This window comes from Dicentrarchus labrax, unplaced genomic scaffold, assembly GCF_905237075.1.
Source record: "Dicentrarchus labrax unplaced genomic scaffold, dlabrax2021, whole genome shotgun sequence".
NCBI lineage: Eukaryota > Metazoa > Chordata > Actinopteri > Moronidae > Dicentrarchus > Dicentrarchus labrax.
The window spans coordinates 27,587,338-27,608,541 of NW_026136720.1; the positions used below are offsets into that span (position 1 = coordinate 27,587,338).

The 21,204-nt window shown below is 41.5% G+C and overlaps 1 protein-coding gene across 1 annotated transcript; it reads left to right on the forward strand.

Moving 5' to 3' along the window:
- Positions 1-7,151: 7,151 nt before the first annotated feature.
- On the forward strand, positions 7,152-19,271 carry has3 (hyaluronan synthase 3). The gene is made up of 5 exons (XM_051383228.1): positions 7,152-8,349; positions 15,354-15,447; positions 15,537-16,087; positions 17,606-17,707; positions 17,858-19,271. Exons 2-5 carry the CDS (start codon positions 15,354-15,356, stop codon positions 18,785-18,787), a joined length of 1,677 nt encoding a protein of 558 aa, XP_051239188.1. The 5' UTR covers positions 7,152-8,349; the 3' UTR covers positions 18,788-19,271.
- Positions 19,272-21,204: the final 1,933 nt, after the last annotated feature.

Genomic DNA, 21,204 nt, shown 5'->3' on the forward strand with positions numbered 1-21,204 from the left:
GGGCACTCATTGAAATTGTTGAGTCTCAATCCCAGGTCCTCAAAATACCACCGCTTTGGGTTGGTTGTGTGACTCATGACACACTTTGTTTCCCATTTACCATAATTCAAAGTATTGGTATTTGATGACACTCATCAATTATACTCTTCCAGGGTGACTGACATCACCTTTAATTGACCAAATTAGATGAAAACAGGCTGCCAGGTAATGTTATAATCCTCTGGGACAAATGCACCAATCAAAGAACGCCCAGTTAGAGTGCTTGTTATTTTCACTGGCAGGCTCAGATTGTCATTCTAAGTGTCTGATAACATTAAGGGGATCCCTACAGAGATATACCTTTTGTTTAAGCAGAAACAGCTGTAATATTGCTATCACTTGCCACCAGACTCCACTGACAAAAAATTAAATTTTACCTCTCATTATAAAAAATCATAACTTCATTCAAATTGGACAGAAACAGAATGAAACTCTTCAAAATCATCTTTGTCTTTCCACTGTTCACTGATGTAGATGATAAAAACAGCAGATCCAGTCGCTGCATGGAGCAGACCGGCTATGGAACCAAACCACAGAGAGGCTGTGATAGCAACACAGACAGAGGGAGTGTGACACCATGACTCCGCTGTATCTTTACATAGAGAATAGTTGTTTGCCACTATATTGATGTTTTTCATATAAATATATATGTTTGTATGCAAAATTCAAAATCTCTGCAAACACAGAATCGTCTTATCTCCTTGAGTCTAGTTCAGAACAAGGTTTTGGGTTGAAGAAGCTCACCTGGTTTGGTATAGTTTGTTTTTCTTAACAAACTCCAACTTGTACAGAGTTGTGGTTGCATCTTTACATCCTTGAAAACATGCTGGCAGGCAGTAGATGAAATGATTGCCTTATATTAACACTAACCTGACTGCTTTATGTAAACAAGGCTAAATGGGGTCCAGCAGGGTTTGTACAGAGTCAGGCTCAAGGCTGACAGGGAGCAATGAGACATTCCTTCTTTTGTGTCGTCCATTGAGCAATAGGCTAACACTAGGCATGACCTTCTCCGTCTCCTCCCTCTGTGTGAATATACCGCCGGCAAACACGAGGAGCTTCGGCCTTGTTTGCAATCCGTAGATATTTCCCCCGATGTGGAGTCAAGGTATTGCTGTGGCAGGCGGTGCAAAAAACGGCTCTTCAATCACAGTGGCAGATTTAGGCCTCTCCACGGCATCCACCACCAAACTATGGCTCTTAAATCCCTCCTGTGTTTACTCTGGAGGTTATGCATTTCTTGTCAGTGCCACCTCAAATAACCTCCAGGGAGACTCAACACTAACAATAAGACATGTTTAAAAGAATATTTGCCAATGTCTGATGCATCATTTGTGTCTCACACAGTGAATTTCCATTCAATTAAAGACACACATATTGGCTACAGATCACTTTTGCAGACTGATTACAGCAAAACCTGTGTAGATGTGGGAACCTGAATAAAAACAATCCTTTTAAAGATTTGTAACATAGTTTATTTCCACTTTCATACTAAATGTATCTGGATGAATTAGCAGAATGCTGGTGTTTCCTGTAGCCAACAGAAACCTGCTAATCCAGTACTGCGATGATTAAAATCTCATTTTGGGGGATTTTCACATGAAGCACACACTTTGAGCGGTTACTTACAGTATGTGGATATTGTCCAAAGTTTTCAGGTTTACTGGGCTTCATTTTTTGAGAGTGAGGCATTGTACAGTTATTTTGGTCAAGGTCCCACTAGATGCTATAAATGGACAACTAACTCAAGAGTTTGGCTGTGTAGTTAGAAATATTTGAATGGGGAGAAGCACCAACATTAAGTTTTCAATCTAGGCAATTCTGGAATTGACCCTCTAAGGCCCACCCCTTTTTGCTCTGTGCTCCAATAATAGTTGAGCAAACCTCGGTCAACTTTCTCCTTTCCTGTAGGCTACTTAGAAAGGCTATGTGCTAGGCTAATCTAAGTTTTAAAGACACGTTTTGAAGATAAAAGTGACATATATATAATATATATATATATATATATATTATATATAAAGTTATATATATATATATTTTATATATATATATATAATATATATATCGAGGGCTTGGAGCCAGAGGGGCGTAAGTGGCATTTTGGGTGAATATGAGTTCTTAATATCAAAATAAAGGTCTCGTTGAGCTCTATCCAATGGTACCAAAAAGAGATCAAACTGTATTGAATAAAGCAACAAAACAACAAAGACCTAACACAAAAGTGTGAGTAATGTTTGGAAAATACATGTAGGACCCACATTGTTGTTCAGAGCCAGAAGGGCGTAAGTGTAGTTGTGCCCTAAAACAGCATTCAAAATGTCTGACACTACTGCAGACATGGAACTGTCTGAGGCAGAAAAGATTTTGATGAATATTATGAAACAAACTGATGAATCCTATATTGAAGAAGTTGAAGATGAGTCAGAGTTGTTTTTGAATGCATTTCCTCACAAGAGTGATGAAAGTAAGACATAATCATGCCTTGAGAGCCTTACCTTGTTAGCCTAGCCTAGCCTAGCCTAGCATGGCTAACGTTAATCCCATTGAAAATAAGTTTGAACATTCACTTTATCTAATCCTTAATCCTGAATTATTAGTATCAGGGCATTCATGTAGGATATTAGTAAATATTAATGATATCATTTAGGGACACAGCATGAGATGAGGAGATGGAAGAGAGACAGGGACACATGGAGACAGCAGAAGATGGAGGGACTGAGACAGCAGACATTGTGCTAGAATTTGTTCAGGAGGGAGGGGCTAACAGTGGCCAGGAAGAGGAGACAGAAGAAGATTGAGGGAGTGAGACAGTAGACATTGAGCCTGTTCAGGAGGGATGGGTTGAAAGTGGCCAGGAAGAGGATGCCAACACACCACAAAGAGGAAGAAAAAGACAGAGAGATGTTGAAAATTGGAAAAGAAACCAACGTAAAAGGTTAAGAAATTCTGGCCAAAGCTACATTAATTCACATGGCATTCATGTTCCAGGAAGGAAAGGAAATACGAGAGCATATCAAGTCTTTCCCAAAACTTGAATCCCACTACTCCAGGAAAGATACAAACAAGCTCTACTTGGAAGGATCTCTGAATGTGCCAAGAATGTATGCGCTGTATAAAGAGAAATGGAGGAACAGGAGTGGAAGATTAAACCAGAAAAACAAAGTCTTTATAGAATGGTGTTTGACACTGAGTTCAATCTAGCTTTCCACACTCCAAAGAAAGACGCGTGCAAATACTGTGAATGGTAGTCATAAGGATAACTGATGCCCACCAGTTAAGAAAGAAACAGGCCAGAGAACATAAAGATAATGACAAAAGGAAAGCAAAGGAACAGGAGTCATACAAGGCTGTCACTTTTGACCTGGAGCAAGTGTTAACCACCCTCTGGAGCAACGTTAGTAGCCTGTTCTACTCACGCAAGTTAAGTACCTACAACCTCACTGTATATGAAATGGACAGTAAAGATGTTGAGTGTTACATGTGGCATGAGGGGGAAGGGGAAGGATCATCAGAGATCAGCACTTGTGTTTACTCGTACCTTTCACAACTTAATCCTGAAGTCAAACATGCAGTTCTTTATTCACATACATGTGGTGGACAGAATAGAAATGCTGCCTTTAGCACAGTGTGCCTGCATGCAGTCAGCACATTGCCCCTCAACACTATTGACCATAAGTACATGGAGTCTGGTCACAGCCAGATGGAGTGTGACAGCGTGCATGCTGCAGTGGAAACTGTGAGGAGAAAGGTTCCAATCTACTCCCGATGGCTACTACACCCTTGTGAGAGTGGCAAGAAAGAACAACCCATACACCGTACATGAACTTGGTCACAAGGACTTCCTAGACTTCAAGTGTTTCTCCAATCACGTACTCAAAAACAAAACCAAAGATGAGGAGGGAAAAGCAGTGCATTGGCAGAAGATTAAATGGTTTCGCTACACAAAAGAACCCAGAACAATCTTCTTCAAGTATGATTTCACTGACCCAACCTTCCATGAACTGAAGGTAGCAAAGCAGGCAACCAGGGGCACCAGAAGCACCCATTCTGTGTCCAAACCAAGTTCAATGTATGAAAGCCCTCCTGGGATCAGTGCATTAAAGAAGAAAGATCTACTCACCGTGTGCAGCAATGGGAGTATTCCTCACACATACGCAGAGTTCTACAATGCTCTGACAGTGGACAGTGAGTAGAACTAAACAGACGAGTGAACAGAAAAGCAAATAAGATGCGACTTGATTCTTTGGATGTGGTCAATGAATAGACTCGCAGAGTAATTGAAATGGTTGAACAAAAAAGAAAAGTGAAATGAGTAAAAAGAACACGAGAGAACTGTCAATTGTATACAGTATTTGAAAATGAATGAATGTTATGAAATAAATTTAATAACTCATGAATTGCCAATCAGAAGTGTGTTTAGCAAGTTCAGTGACTTTTATTACAGTCTGTACTGTTCAGCAGCTGTCCAGAATGGAAAAGTGAAAGGAGAAAAAAAGAAGAAAAAATGAATGAATGAGTTAAATGAAAATGAATTACTTGTTCAAGTGTTATTCAAGTGTTAATTATTCAATCAATTCCCCTTTTGACCAATTATTTTCTGCATTGTTCAGCAGATACGCCCAATATCTCCATAGAAGACTTGGAAATGTTTGGTGCCAAAAAGGCGTATCTGACATTTTTGCCATATTGTTTTGATTTTAAAATGTTTTAGAACATGTTCATTGTGTTAATATGCCATAGGTTTATTACTTAAATACTCATTCATGTAAGTATGTCTGTGGTTGCAATGTTTGTGGTTTAAGGTTAATAATACAGCTGATTGAAGTGTGGTCAGAATTTTGTTTTGTCTCTCCTGTAAAGTTTGTCAAAAGCCACTTACGCCCCTCTGGCTCCAAGCCCTCGATATAGTCACAGTTGTTAGTTAATGTTAGCAAAACACTAGTTCACTAGCTAACTAGCTAGCCAACATGGACCCCAGGAAGAATAGTTGCTATCTTGGTAGCAGCTAAATCATTAGTTAGCTAGTTAGCTATGCCTTGCATTACATTAGCTAACTTACATGTCGCTTTTATCTTTTAACAACCTTTAAAATGTGGTTGACTTTTTGTTTTTTCTAGTGACAAAGTTCTAATAAAGCCGCTGCACAACCCGCTCAGCACCAAACAGCAGACAGCTAACGTTAGCGACTAGCTGGTGAACATTTTTGCTTCACAGTGACGAGCAAATCAAGCAGAAGAAGACTGAATATTGGACTTATTTTGTGAGGTGGAGACAAACACAGTGAAGGCTAATGTTGCTCTGTGTCAGCTTGATGTGTACATAGCTAGCCACAACAACTTATAAGGTGATAAAGTTCTTGTAAAGCATTTCTGCCAGGCTGGCCAGCAGTCAAAGTCAGGCTGTGCCCTCTGGAAAAGGCAGAGGTTTGCTTGAATGCTAGCTGACATTGTCTTATAATGGGACATAATATTGTTTTCTAAGTCATACAGGTTTTCTTTAACATCCATCTTGTTTTCTGCTATCAAGTTTTAAAAATGCTAAATGAAATGCTAAGGCTAAATTGGATCAGAGATTTGAATCCACTCAGCATTTTGACCAAGGTCAGACCTACTTTGAAACAGCTTGGTGCCATAGCCTCTAACATGCTTAGAGCAACACACAACGTGGGAGGCATCACCACTGCCATTGGCACTGTTACTGGGAGAAAATCATTTTTACACAGTAGAAAACAATATGCAATTACAATTCAACCTTTTTTAGTCAAACATGGGATTAATAGACCTTTTTCACAGCAGGCATTTTGACATGGTAAACACAGTTGTTAACAACAATATTAATTCATGTCCTGTTCCATTTAGTGTAGTAGAGACTTTCCAGTGAAACAACATACAGAACTGCAGCACCCTGTTTGACCTGAATGGAATGAAACCTTAATTACTATTGTTGGTAAACTTTAAAAAAATAAAATTTACCCTATTATTTCATGTCAAAATGTCTGCTGTGAAAGAGGTACATTTCTGTTCCATTTCAACAGTTTTAATCAATTAATTTCATCATACATGTCTATGATTACAGTTTGATTAACATTAGGCCATTTTACTTTACTTTAATTAAGTTGTTATTTAAGCTCTTTGTATATATGTGGTATAAACTGGAACAGGGTTCAGTCTGAAGGGGCTCTCAACGGCGTCTTTCAAGTATTTTGTTTTAGGTTTGGTAAGACCTGCTTTAATCTGCCCTTTTAGATAGTAAGAATGCTGTGTTCCTGGTTAGTGTACTTGAAGGATCAGTGTGTAGGATTTAGCTAGCTGTAGATTGTAATTAATTGAACCCTATGTGTATTTGACAACCTGGGAATGACAGCGGGCTGGAAAGTGTCCAGCAGCTCATTCTAGGGTAATGAAAACACAACAATTCTTATATTCAGGTGATTATACACTAATAAAAACATACTGACAATAGATCCTCCTAAATGTTACACACTGGACCTTTAACAGAAAGCAATGTCCATAGTTCCCAAAAACAAAGCTGTAAAAAAAAAAAAGGCGGCACCCCAGAGGACGAAAACAGCAGAATTATCACGTCATATGTCCCGGGTCTTCTCTTCTAACAGAAAGCCTGCTCCACAAATGTGTCGGAGCGATGCTTTTTCAGGCTGCACATAAGTAAACAAGTTAGCTAACACACTATGGTGGAAAAGTGAAAGTTAGGACAGCTTAATGGTTATCCTAAAGTTGTTTATTTAAGACTTTGGGAAGGAACATTTGTTAGGAACTGTTCATCTGTAATGGCTTTTCTCCTAAATTAGGGCCTAATTTACCAAACAGTTAAGACAGGATCTACAAATTAGGACGTTTCCATAATACAGCCCATAGACTACTCCTTTAAGATACCAATTCTTTTAAATTTTTAACTTTGGTTAGTTGTTAACTGAGTGTGTTAACCCCTTTTGTTCAGTCTCTGTTATATGTAATATCTACAGTTAGTCTACCCTCTGTTTCTCCCCGAGAGAGAGGGGGAGAAGGCACTGAAGCCATGAGAGGTCTATTACAGTAATTACTATATCTCTCTATATGTGTCACAGTCAGGGAGCCAGAAAAGAGAATGTAGAGAGAGGAGTGTGAAAAAGGCTTCAAATGTAGGGTGATGGAACTACTTCAGCCTTATTTCCTACGAGAGGTTGTTTGTACGTTCTATTACCTGACTTAAATTAAATGCGGCTTTGGCGGCCGTGTATCGATTCTCAGAGGCGTGCTGCAGTTTGTCTCAGGCTGCCAACCCAGCCATGGTCGTGGAACCTGCAGGACGTCAGCAGCTCAGCCTCTGAGCAGGAGAGGAGAGGAGAGGGAGGGAGGGTAGATAAATAAGCCCATAAAGGATGCTTTGAGTCAGGCAGAGAGGTGGAAAAGGGGGGGGGGGGGTGCTCCGGTCAAACAGTCCCCAGGCTTGTTGGAGGTTGCTGGCTGCATTGCAGAGAGATAGGGAGCTAGCTGGGGTGTCCAGAGAAGGGAGGGGGGGTAAGAGGCAAGGGGAGAGTGGGGTTTAAAGGAGACAGCGAGAGGAGCTGTGGAGGAGAGGCTCAGCAGTGTCGGTCTGCCAGCCAGCCAGCCAGCCAGCTAGGCGGGAGAGAGTGACAGAGGAGGAGAACGGGAGAAGGATTTAGGCTCTGCTGCAAACAGGGGATGTAGAGACGAGCTGATACTGCAGCGCAGGACAGAGGAAGAGGGGGTGAGGAAAACTAGGGGTGATTCATTGCAGGGGGCGAAGGAGAAATCAGAGGACGACACAGAGTTAAAGCTCCCCACTTTGGCCCTTAATCTTCACCTCCACTATCAGTTTGGCTCCATGCTGGAGAGGATGGAGAGCACCAGAGGCAGAGACCAGACCAGCTGCTGCCCCCAACCTGTAATCTACAGATGTAAGACTGCGCCAGCATCAGCTGCTGGCTGAGCACCTCTGATCACATCTCAGCTGGGGGGGCTTCATGCCCTGGGACAGTCCTGGGAGATAGAGGGAGGAGGTGGTGGAGGAGGAGCAGGCAGTGGGGAGGCTGGCTCAGAGAAGTGGTGGAGGGTGGTGGTTTAAGCTGCCTGCTGTATTTTTGGATGTGGGATCTCCTGAATTAAGCAAGCAAGCTGGAATAAAGATGTAGTGTGAGCTGGTGGAAGGAGGGGGACAGAACAAGGAGAGTGCTGTGCTGAGGAGAGGAGAGGGCTGGACGTCCCGGCTCGACGGACGGACCAGACGGACGGAGATCTGGGGGAAGTCCTGAGGGGGAGACGGAGACGGAGGGTCCACTGGATCAGGAAGGTAAGGGTTTGAATGATGTGTTTTTCACTATGTTCTTATGATGTAAATTGCTCCCACTGGGACAGAGCGATTGGAGTTCTTATGCAGGTCTACAAATGGTTAGTTAAATATTGAACCTTTAAGATTAATGTCTGATGAGACTAGTTAGGATAAGATCTACTTTGGAGTCAGGTTTGGCAGGTAGGTGTAACACTTTGGGGAAAGAGAATGAATGAAGGGAAAACAAACATGTTGAACATGGACAGAAACTGAATGGAAAGTTTTTAGAAATTTGGAAAAAAGCTACATTAAAGCTCAGTTTGAAATCCAGGACAAAGAGTGGAGTGTGTTCAGGCTGCTGTGGTGAATGTGTTTGCAATATGAGGTAGAGAAAATGTTTCTTTTCTGCCTGACTCTGAGTGTGTGTAAGTGAGTCAGTCAGTTGAACAGGACTACAGGAGTCAAGAACTGTGTCCCCTGCCTATGTATGTCCAGTATTACTCTGTCTGTGGCTGCATGTGCTGCTTTCCCCTCTGTGGAGGCAGACTGTGACAGTTAGGAAACGGTTGACAGGAACGCCTGTTTGAAGGCTTCTGGCGTCTCCAAAGAAAGCACTGGCCTGTTTGATTTTCCATGGAATCACTGCCATGCTGGACCCGTCTGGTCTGGTGGCCTTTCATACAAAGCCTGCTGGTATTTGACTGGCTGCTTGTACACAGTGACCTCAGGTGTAGTAGAGGTGCTATCCACAACACATCCAGATGCAGTCAGAAGGGTGGACAGAATACAGATGAGTAAGAAAAAAACCCTCTAGAGACAAGATTAAAGCAAGACTGCGTAACTTTGTTCTCTTACAGATGAAAAGTTTAATTCATAAGCAATAAAATGCACCCTTGTTCATTCCAGCACACTCAGGGCTTTTTGCTGCTACAGCCTTACTTGGTCTGTTATGACCAGTAGCTTATGATGGCTAATGTTAGCTAATGTTAGCGAACTTTAGATTCCTGTGTAACTGACTTTATTCAATCAAATCTAACTTTATGTTTTTGTTCAATAGCTTTGATCGGGCCCAAAAAAATCAGATCCGACCTGAAAATTCTGTGTGAGCCAGAACCGAACCCGAACCACAGGGGCAATTTTGTGCCCGAGCCCGACCTCGCCATCTTGACACTCCTGACTGCGAAGGATCCTAGCTAATCCAAAAAACTGGCAGAGAGGTGGAGCTGACACAGCTAAATGAAACCTGGTTATTGAAAACAGCCAGCTGTGACGGCATCCACCTGTCACTCAAAGTGACCACGCCCTTAATTATGCATACCTTTAAACCTTGATATTATTTAAACAGGTGACTTTACAAAAATTCACCTCTGTACAGTCATGAACAGGGAAATTAGCTATAGATATGTTTATTTCTGCTGTGAAGTTGGGCATTTTAATATGGGGGCTTATGGAGATTGACTCAAGTTATAAGTTGTTTGAGGAACTGCAGTTTTTGTTACTTCAGTGTTTGCGCCATTTGCTATCCATGGAGGTTACCATCACCAGCTCCAACAGCTCTTGTTGTTCTGTTCTTATTGTCCAACCAGTAGTAGACCTGAGGGCGGAGCTAGAGGAGGCCAGGGAGTGTCCAAAATGTAAAGGGTTGATACATTCTGAATAATACAGCTAATTTGATGGCCTGTAGTGGTAAAGATGTTTTGCTCTGGATAAAACACTGACTGAATGATATTAACTATTCCATAATTAGGACCTATGATGCATAATGGGATTAATGGCAGGGTTCAGGTAGTTACTACCCAGTTAAATATTATCCAACCCGACCTATGAATGGAGGGCCAGAGGCTGCATTGGGCCCATTGCAATTGTGTGAAATTCCTTGGCATCAAAAGACCTGAAATACAATCCAGGCATGACTTCTTTTTTTTTTTGCATGTTTTGAATGGTTTTCCAGGGACAGCCAGACTAATTACACACTCGTCACTTCCTACATTATGTAATGAGGTGTGTAAAAGAGGATTTTTGTGGTACACTCCAGTGAGAGAGCCCTCTAGTGGCATCATGTCTTTTTCCAGCTTGAATGTTTTTATCCATGTTTCTTATCAAAGCATGATTGGTTGTCATATCTCTTCATATCAAACTGTGACGTTAACAGGTTTGCTCAGCTTTGAGTAATCTTAGTGATGATATAGTGACTCACATTAGCAGTAAGTGAGGCTGTTGGGCCCTAACAAGTTGGTGGGTGTAATTCATCACATATTCATGTTTGTTCATGCAGTGAAAATGAACATGAAGGCCTCGGTCTGTTCACCTGGACACTCAGACACCATAGTTCCCTTCTTGGATGCTCACCAACCTCACTTCCTCCATCCTTCTCTGTTCCACCTGTCATCTCTCCCTCTCTTATGCTGTCTGACCTCCAATACTGCCCTTAGGACACCTAACCTTTCTGGCATTTATCACAGTACACTTTAGGACAGACATGATAACACTGCTGCCCCCAAATGGCAAAAAAAAAAAAAAAAAAAATGAATGCAGATTTAAATCACTAAGACATTTTTCTGTCCAAGTAACAGTAGAACAAGTCTTCTCAAAGTGGGACCATGAGGGTCAATTTGCCCCGCCCGATGTTTCTAGCAATATAAATATTGCTAAAATAATGCTAAAATGCTTTTAATGCTGTATTATTTATTTTTTGTGAGTTAAAACTGTTCTTCAAAGCTGTAGCATCCCTAATTTTTTTTTTGTAGACGGAAGGACAATTAAGAAAACTTCCTAGTACCATTTTGCATCTTAACAATACAATAGGTGTTTGCTTTTTGTCCGTGGACCACCATTAAAAGTCCATTCCTCTGTCTCCTTCATGTCCTGTTTCCTAACTTCCCTCCCTGCTTTTCTTGCTCCACCCAACATCCCTTTACAAACATATTTCCCCCCACCTCTCCCTCCCTCCCTCCTTTTCCCTCAGCTGGGTAAAGTCCCTGTCCCAAGTCCAGAACCATCATCATCTCTCCACCTCCTCACCTGGAATCCCAGCCCATTCACTCAGAGGGCCTGGATGTAGGAAATCCTTCCCATATGGCACTGCCACTCCTGCCATACAACTGGGACTATTACTACTGATTCATTCCATGTGATTTTTACCTGGATGTGTGGATTAACCCTGGGATTACTCTTTATTTTTCCTTAATCCTTTACCTGCATCTTTACCCTATACTCTTAATTTGGATCTGCATCCTGGATCATTTGTAAAATGATGACCTAGTGGGCCTGGAGAGCTTTTTTTTTTTTTTTTTAGCAACATTGGATTTTAATCTGGATCTGGATGTAGACTTGGACCACATGTACACGTTACATTGAATAGGAGTTCTGCAAGGACTGCAAGACTGTTAGACATGTCATTTTTACCATATTACTTCAGTAATGTGACTTTTTTCCAGAGGGATTGAAATCATATTATTTTTATTTATTTATCTTTTTTTTTTTTACATACATTATAAGGTGATTAAAAAAAAATCTTTTTTTTTAACTTTTTATCTTTCACAGTTTAATGATGTGTCATTTCATTCATTCAATTTCTGTGGAGTTCTGCTCAAGCTGAAACTTGCACCTAGATGTTGAAATTACCGCTGTTACTCCCACGAGACAGACTTGTGCTTCTAACAGCATTTTCTGCCATTAACTGAATTCTGCTTCATTACAGGAAGCTTGTAAATGACAAACCCTTAATTTTGCTCACTTTTCAGTGCATTTCATACAAATAATATCTGTTTTTCATTTCACTGTGCTGCGTGGCGATCAGCAGTAATATCTGAGCATCCAACATTCATCCCATTACACACCAAGTTGTCATTGTGCTGCAGTCGGGATAGCCTGGCAGATATAACCTTGGGGCTAATTGCACCGTCCCCCTCCCTCAGTCCCCTGACTAATCCCAGGTCCCGGCCTGCCAACAACCCCCTCTGGTGACTGTGGCCCTCCAATCAAGTGGTCCATGTTACTGTCAGCTTGTTATCTGGCCTGTGGCCCCGAGGCACTCAGACCCCACTGCCTCAACCTGCTGGTATAATCCACCCTGCTCCTTTCTCTGTGGCCCGCAGTGACTAAAACGAGATCCATGTCCCAAAAGGACATACAGTACACTATATGACCTTGTGGCACTCAAGGAAATAGTGTGGTGTCTCAGTTATCCAGGGTAACCTCTGAAAAGAGATTGCTTTTAAACATTTTAAATACAGTTTTTCAATGCTTTCAGCAACACAAATGAGATCCCATTCACCTCCATTGAGTTGAGGACGAATCAGAGATCTCAGAGACAGATATCTTAAAGGACCAGTGTGTAGGGTTTAGTGACATCTAGTGGTATAGCTGCAGATTGCATCCCCCTCGTCTCACCCTTCCCATAGAAGTATGTAAGGGAAATTACAGTGGCCGTAAAGTGCGAAAAAAATGCTGAAGTCCCTATCTAGAGCCACTACTGCATGGATGTATAAAGAAAACTGGATACCGTGTTGGAGGCAGGGCTCCATTCAATCCTATGAAAGCTGCTCAGTGGTGCATGAAGTCACAAAAGCCCCTTCCCACTGTAAAGAAATTACCCAGATGAATACATACAGAGACTAGCACCAGAGACTTCCGCTGGCAGATCCAGCTAACTTCCTTTTTAGCCCTCCTTTAACGTGAATGGACATAAATAATTGTATCTTGCGAATTTTATAGATTTTAAAAATGTTATCAGACTGAATGGATAAAATTCTGATAGTGAAACGTCCACCCGTTCAATGTAACCTTATGGGAAACATTTTTTTTCAATGTCAAATTAGCTTTAAAGTACGGTGCTCTTCCTGGGCACTAGAAACATGTTGGACAAAAGTGGTTGTTTTTGCCTCGTTTTATTGATTTCAAGGGGAATCTGACCCAGTGGTCAGTCTTGTTTGTTTATATAGGTCAAATAGAGGCATCAGTATTATAATGAGACTGCTTCATAACACGTTGCAAACTCCTTGTAGTACGTTTAATGTGATGAATTTTTCACTTAAGTTCTGTTTCTGATAGAAAGAATCTCTAAATGATGAGATGACACATAAAAAAACACTCTTTTGTATGTGTTCCAAAACCCCGATTTACAAAATTCCCCTTTCTGTCAGCACTGTCAGTTGTATCACACAGACGGTTTTTCACATAGAGTGTAGATCTGTGCAGAAAGCGGGATCCAGTGCCAGGATGTAAATCTGTACATCCACTCAGAGAGGTGGATAAATCTGTCTGTGCCAGTGTGTCCCACGGAGCTGAATGTAATAACATAAATATCAGCCTGTCTCTCCTGCGTTCACGGGCCCAGCCAGGTGGGGTGAGAGAGGGGGGCGACCAGGAGGTAATTTCATGAATGAAAGGACAGAATTGTTCCTCTATTTCAACTGGTCCTGAGCACTGGCCAAACTCCGCCTGGCCTTTAATTAGAGCTATTAACCCGGGGAAAAAGAAGAAGGGAGCGCCAGAGGGGCTGATGGGAGGAGGGGTGAGGGGAGAGGAAGGCAAGAGGAAGATGAAAGAGAGAAAAAGAGACGGGCAGGTGGTGTTCAGCTGTTGGTTCTTTCACTTTAACTTAGTGAATGTTCATCAGGTCTGAGCAAGATATTAGTCTGTGCAGTATGGGTTATAGTAAGTAGTAGTATGTAGTATCTAGTAGTGGAATTTGTAGCAGTGATACCATTCCTTCTTCTTAGTTTCCTTCTTCCTCACTCATTATGGTCCTACTCTCTGGAATTCTCTACCACATGAACTAAAGTCTGCTACAGCAGTGTCTTCAGTCAGAAATCAGTGTTTCTTCTTGTCCCTACAGTGTGCTGTTTGAATGCTGTCTGTGCAGAGTTTGACTCTAAAAGGATGTTTTCACATTCATCTGCTGAAAGTGGAAAGTTTCTCTGTGCTCAGTGACAAGCTGATTTTAAGGGGCGGGCCTACCAGCATGATTTGTGACATCACAAATAGTCTGGAAGTCAGTCCTGGTCCAGTATCAACTTGTACAGTGTGATGTAGAAACTTGAAGTCACCAGTGCACATCCACTGAGAATGGACTTTACAGTGAAGTAGGAGACATCTTGTGTCCACAGCAAAACTTTAGAAATCAACAACGTTTGCATATTCAGAGATTCTGGATTTCTTAAAGAGGTAGAAGGGGGAGATGACTTTTTAAAGTGGATGTGATAATTATACTTTCTTTGTGGAAAAAACATAGACTATTTGTATATATGTAGAATCAGTATTATTGTTATTGCCTTTTTAATAATAATGCTAAAAATACCTCCTTATGGTTTAGTAGTAGTGTCGTAGTAATGTTTTTGCAGCAGGAGTAGTAGTAGTCATGGCAACAACAGCAATAGTAAGTAAAAGTAAATATTACTTTTGTAAAGAGTAATGAGTTATACATTACATGTTTTGAGTAACTAGCACATCACTGATTATTATTATTAATATTATTATTATATAGTATTATTAGTAGCAGTAGTTCTATCAGTAGTACTACTAAATGCAGCAGGAGTTGAGTAGTTTTAGTAGTAGTATCTGTAAATGCTTCATGCTCATGCTTCTGGCACCGTGTCTCCATGACGTCAGTAACTGATGATGAGGTCTCTTCAGCTGGTGGCGGTCAATACAGAAACAAACAGGAAATGGCACATGGGTAAACTAATGAGAAGTTACAAGCTCTCTCTTTCAGAGAGTCCAGAGGCCCCACTCTCTCTCACCTGACAGGTACAACAGACCTGTGTTGATACGGCCTCCTCCATATAGGAATAACATGTTCAACTTCCTCACGTGTGTCCATGTGTGCATTTTCATGCAGTTTACCCACTTTCAGTTTATTTTTCTCCTCCCCTACCTCCCTTGTGTCGTCTCCCTCTCCCCACTCTTTCACCCTCTCTAAACTCTTTGGTCTCCTTCTCATTTGCCCTCCCTCGCTTTATGTTCACTCTGTCTGATTCTCACCTTGACATCCCTTGTGGTCTTACATCCTCCTCTACCTCCAGATGCCCTCTCGCTGCAGGAATGCGCTGAACATCGTGGTCACCACCCTTTTTGCTGCGGTGGTCCTCTTCACCATCCTGCTGGCCTATGTCACAGGTGAACTTGTGAATTTCAGTAATAAAGAGAAACATGTACATGAGAATCAAGTGTTGATCATGCTTTTTATTTATTTATTTTTCCTTTAGGCTACCAGTTCATCCACACTGAGCAGCACCACCTCTCCTTTGGCCTCTATGGTGCCTTTCTCTCCCTCCACCTCTTCCTCCAGAGCCTTTTCGCCTTCCTGGAGCATCGGCGGATGAGGAGCCCCGGCCGGCCTCAGCACCTCCGTCGTTCTGTGGCCCTCTGCATCGCCGCCTACCAGGAGGACCCAGACTACCTGAGGAAGTGCCTGCGCAGCGTCCGCCGAATCTCCTTTCCTGGCCTGAAGGTGGTGCTGGTGGTGGATGGTAACCGGCCTGAGGACCGCTACATGATGGACATTTTCCAGGAGGTGATGGGTGGGGCAGACCAGGCTGGCAGTATGGTGTGGAAAGGAAACTACCACAGCGATGGCAGTGGAGGAGGTGGTGTCGGAGATGGAGGGAGGAGCACAGTGCATATGGAGGAGGCAGCGCGAGTGGCTCGGTTGGTCAGAAGCTGTCGCTACTCCTGTATCATGCAGGAGTGGGGAGGGAAAAGGGAGGTGATGTACACTGCCTTTAAAGCACTGGGGGACAGTGTGGATTATGTGCAGGTAAGGGCCACAGACACAGAAAATACTGTGCATGTACTTCTGCAGTGAAAGAGTATAAGAGAGGATTAGGACCACGAGAAAGTGAGTGTGGTTGGGTCCTCCCTAACACACCTGTACTACGATATGTTATGTGCTAAAAAAACTGAAAAGACAACCAAATTTTAAACATGGTTAAAAAGTGACATAAGTTATAATAACATTTTAGCTTAGCTAATGGTAACCAAACACTAACTAACTAGCTAGCTAATCTACAGTAATTGTTACTTAGCTAATTAGCAAGCATTTAGCTAAGATTAGCTTCTACATAGTAACGCTTTGTTTATACTAGCTATCAGATGTAACTAGTTAGCAAATCATTAATGTAGATCTGTTAGCAAGTGTTTGCTCTGTAGCAAAATGCTAGCTAACTAGGCACCTAACTAACTAGCTAACAATATATGTAGATGAGCTAGCTACTTAGCTAGTGTTCTGGTAACATTAGGTAACTTAAGATTGTGACTATATATATGTCCCTTTTATCTTTTAACCATCTTCAAAATGTGGTTGTCTTTTCTACATAAACAAGTCTAGCACATAGCATATCTAAGTACAGGAAAGGATGAAGTGTTATTGGAGAACAAAAAAAGAATCCTGTCCTGAAATTTGTCCAATAGTTGTTGAGACATTTCACTCAATGACTTTATGGTGGTGCTAGAGGAAAAGTATGGGGATGATCAATGTCAGTAGGATACGTCAGATTTAAAGGACCAGAGTGTATGATTTGATGAAAAGTAGTGGTGAAGCTGCAACCAACTCAGTACTGCTCACCTTACAAGTGTGTAGGAGAAACTACGGTGAATGCGGAAGAGGACCGCTCCTTCTGTAGATAAAAATGTCTCTTACTAAGGTAACGAAAACACAATTCTTATTTTCAGGTCATTATACACTAATGAATACATACCTAGGAATATTATATTCTATTTCTGCCAATAGATCCTCCTAAATGTTAAACACTGGACCTTTAAACCAAACAGCCAATGAAATTGTTATCATCTCAAAACCATAGAACATATAATAGTCACCCAAGTCAATTAAAAATCAACAGTAGACTTCTCACATAAAGAGTTCACTTATTTGCATTCCAAACCGATGGACGTATGTTGGACAACCAACTCAGTCTTCATATCCAGCTGTTGCATGACCTCCGCCCTGGCTGTGGGTCAGAGGTCACATCCAAAGCTGACCAAGTTCTGTGCAGTTATAATGGACCAGCTGGGATCCCTGTCTGCAGCCTCTCATTTCTCTCACGGATTGAGCATTAATACAACTCAGTGTTCTGCAACACCTGCAGCCTTAATTTGACCAATAACCAATGAGTCTGTGTGTGACCCTCAGCAATATTGTACCCTTTGTGTTTCTTGTATTTATGTTATAAAGAGTTCAGTCTAGACCTGCTCTAATTAAAAGTGTCCTGAGATAACTTCTATTATGAATTGGCGCTATACAAATAAAATTGAATTGAATTGTATCTTTTTTCAGGTGTGCGACTCGGACACAGTTTTAGACCCAGCATGTACCATAGAAATGCTGAAGATTCTTGAGGAAGATCCGATGGTGGGAGGGGTCGGTGGAGATGTGCAGGTAATATATAAAAGAACTGACAAGTATAATGACTAAATTTTTTGTTTAAAAGTCAACTTGGGCCACCTAGGGAGGTGACTGAAAGCTCACTACAAAAAGCTGTAAAAGTACAGTTAACCGTGGGGATTTTCCTTTTCTATCTTTCTCCAGATCCTTAACAAGTATGACTCGTGGATCTCCTTCCTCAGCAGCGTGCGCTACTGGATGGCCTTCAATATTGAGCGAGCCTGCCAGTCCTACTTTGGATGCGTCCAGTGTATCAGTGGCCCTCTGGGGATGTACAGGAGCTCCTTGCTCCAGCGTTTCCTGGAGCCCTGGTACCACCAGACCTTCCTAGGTTCTAAGTGCAGCTTCGGCGATGACCGCCACCTCACCAATCGGGTGCTCAGCTTCGGCTACAAGACAAAATTCACAGCGCGATCACAGTGCCAGACTGAGACGCCGACCCAGTATCTGCGTTGGCTCAACCAGCAGACTCGATGGAGCAAGTCTTACTTCCGTGAGTGGCTCTACAACGCCCTGTGGTTCCACAAGCACAGCCTCTGGATGACCTATGAGTCTGTGGTCACTGGCTTCTTCCCCTTCTTCTTGGTTGCCACGGTCATTCATCTTTTCTACCGTGGAAGGCTGTGGAACATCCTGCTCTTCTTATTGACAGTCCAGCTGGTTGGGATGGTGAAGGCCACCTACGCCTGTTTCCTGCGTGGAAGCCTGGTCATGATCTTCATGTCACTCTACTCTCTGCTCTACATGTCCAGCTTGCTACCTGCCAAAATATTTGCCTTGCTCACAATCAACAAGGCTGGATGGGGCACTTCAGGCCGCAGGAAGATCGTTGTCAACTTCATTGGTGCCGTGCCTGTCACGGTGTGGGCTATGGTGCTGCTCGGAGGTGTGGCATATACAATCTACTGTGAAACACAGGAGCCATTCAGTGAGACAGAGAAAGCCTTGTTGATAGCAGGGACGATACTCTACGCCTGCTACTGGCTCATTCTACTGGTGCTGTACCTGGCAATTGTAGCCAAACGGTGTAACAAGAGGGAAGAGCAGTATCACCTGCCATATGCGGAGGCATAAACCTGTTGCCAAACTGGGAGGACTTTTGCTCTGATGATTCTAACAAGGTCTTTGCTGACCCTGTGAACTGCTCGAGTGATGAGCTGTGAACCAGGAACACACTCACATCTTCATCACTGGTGCTAAAAAGTTGTGAATCTGAAATTGGAGCAGGATTCTAATCCAGTTGGTGGAGACTCAGAGAGATGACTGGATCCATACAGCTCTCCTATTTATATCATGCTCTATGGTGCTTCACAATGAAAACCAAACAGAACTGCTCCAGTTTATAAAGTGTTGACACAGTTGTAAGAGTGACATGCTCAGAATAACATTAGGTAGTTTATGGGTACAGGTTAGCTTTAAAACTGTGACAAAAGGTGCAGTACGGTGCTTTTTGCTTTGAATATAAAGCAGAAGATGGACAAGATAAGACTAAGAGACAAAAAGGTCTTAATGTTGGTCAGTTTTTCATGTCATTTTAATAAAGATGAGATGGGATAAAGTATGTCGGAACTGAGCTTTTATAATATATAACAATAAATAAAATAGCAAGGAAATTCTCACAAATTAGTCAAAGCACCTCTATTTCAAGAAGAGGGAAACATAACACTGGAGCGTATCCTAAAGGTGTCCAGACAGAACGCAAGGCAAATTCTAGTGGTGCAATTGCCTGCAGAGTCCGTGCAATGGGAAAATTTGTCAACTTGAGTGTAAAAGTGCGCGTTGATCTCAGCAAATCTACTTTATAAAAGTATCTAGACACAAAACACAAAGGGAGAGACAACTGAAGGAAACAGAAAGCACTGAAGTTTTTGGTGAATTCTGAAAGATCAGTCAGGGGTGACATATGCACAGCCATGCCACACACACTGTTTGTGATTAGCTAGCTACAGCTAACGTCTGTACAGTTGGTACATCAACTGTTTGTGAACAGACTGCAAAAATAGTACAGCAACATTCGGTTTGTATTCTGTTCAACACACCTTAAAGCATAGGTTAGGATCTTAGGCCTATCTTTATACTGTTATACAAGATGTTTGGTTGCTGTAACCATTCCTCCTCTCTGTGAAGAAGGTGAAGTGATGTATTTTTAATGCATCCACAATTGTAAATTATATGAAGTGTTTGCTTCATGTGTTCTTAAAAGTTATAATCAAGTATCACATTGAATGTTCCTCACTTGCATAAAGTAGCTTAGCCTCTACTTTATATTTATTTTAATCAGGGATGTCCGGAACTACAACTCGCCGCCTCTGGAAACTCACAAAAAAACGTTAAAAGCTGCAGTAGGTAGTTTTTATAAAAAGATTTTGCTGTATTTGCTGAAACTTTCACTTTATCCTGACAGTAGTACATGAGACAGATAATCTGTGAAAAAATCAGGTTCCTCTGGCCCCTCACGTTGACTTGCCACCTGAAGCGTTGCAGCATGTTTCAGAAGAGTCTCTCCGCTCTGTTCCATGGAGAATACGCGGCTGGTATATTTTTGACAGAAGCTATGTCCAGCAGCAAAGAGCAGATTGAGCTGGTAAGAAGTCAGACACAGAAACAGAATTGACAATTTGGTCAGTTTTCAAAATAAAATCCCTTTGCAGACTCCCAATAGTAAAAAGAGACAAAAAAGAAACAATTTAACCACATAAACCTGATGAGTTAGTTCAACTCAAACTGTTTGAGAAAAATGATTTAAGCACGTAACTCAAGTATTTATTGTTATGGTAACTTTGGTAAATTAAGTTAATTGTACCAATTCCATTCAGTTAATTGATGTTACACTCATATGCAGCATTTCTCCAAACAAAAAAAAGTGTTAACAGAATGTATCTGATTAAACTATAAAGCATTATAATGCTTACATTTTTATAATTATATAATATGTACAAACTGGAATTACATCTCTAGTACTTAAAATACTGCACACATTCAAGTGCACTCAAAACAAGTGAGTTGCTTTAACAATTCATTTTTGAGTGGGGTTTAATTCTTGTAAATGAGTGACTCCAATTTTTTGGAGGATTCATTTGATTCAAGATGTGTTGACAGGTTTAACAGCTCTGTAAAACCAGATAAGTTAATTTAGCAAAAAAAGTCCTGACACTTCAAAAAACGTAAAGTAAAACTAACTAAATTTTGTTGTTTTATTTGTACACAAAAACAAAATACCACCCAATATAACCAATCAATAAATCAGGAATGGTTCTGTAACTTACAAAACTATGTAACTTTTTTTTACAAGTAAAAGCTGCTTAATCAAGAATCTTTTTGAACTCACAAAATTCAGTTTGTATTACTCAAAATGTTCTATGTAATCCGTTTCAACAATCGTGAAACATGTAGTGTACTTACCCATGGCAGAAGTACATATATCAACGAAAAATGACCAAATCGACAAAATTTGAGCAGGTTGACAAAATCTAGCAGGCAAAATTGTGGAA

Excerpts from the sequence above, each read along its gene's own strand:
- has3 (XM_051383228.1), top strand. The coding sequence starts at position 15,354 with ATGCCCTCTCGCTGCAGGAATGCGCTGAACATCGTGGTCACCACCCTT. Across the intron at positions 15,448-15,536 it reads CCTGCTGGCCTATGTCACAG|GCTACCAGTTCATCCACACT; the intron begins GTGAACTTGTGA and ends TTTTTCCTTTAG. Across the intron at positions 16,088-17,605 it reads ACAGTGTGGATTATGTGCAG|GTGTGCGACTCGGACACAGT; the intron begins GTAAGGGCCACA and ends ATCTTTTTTCAG.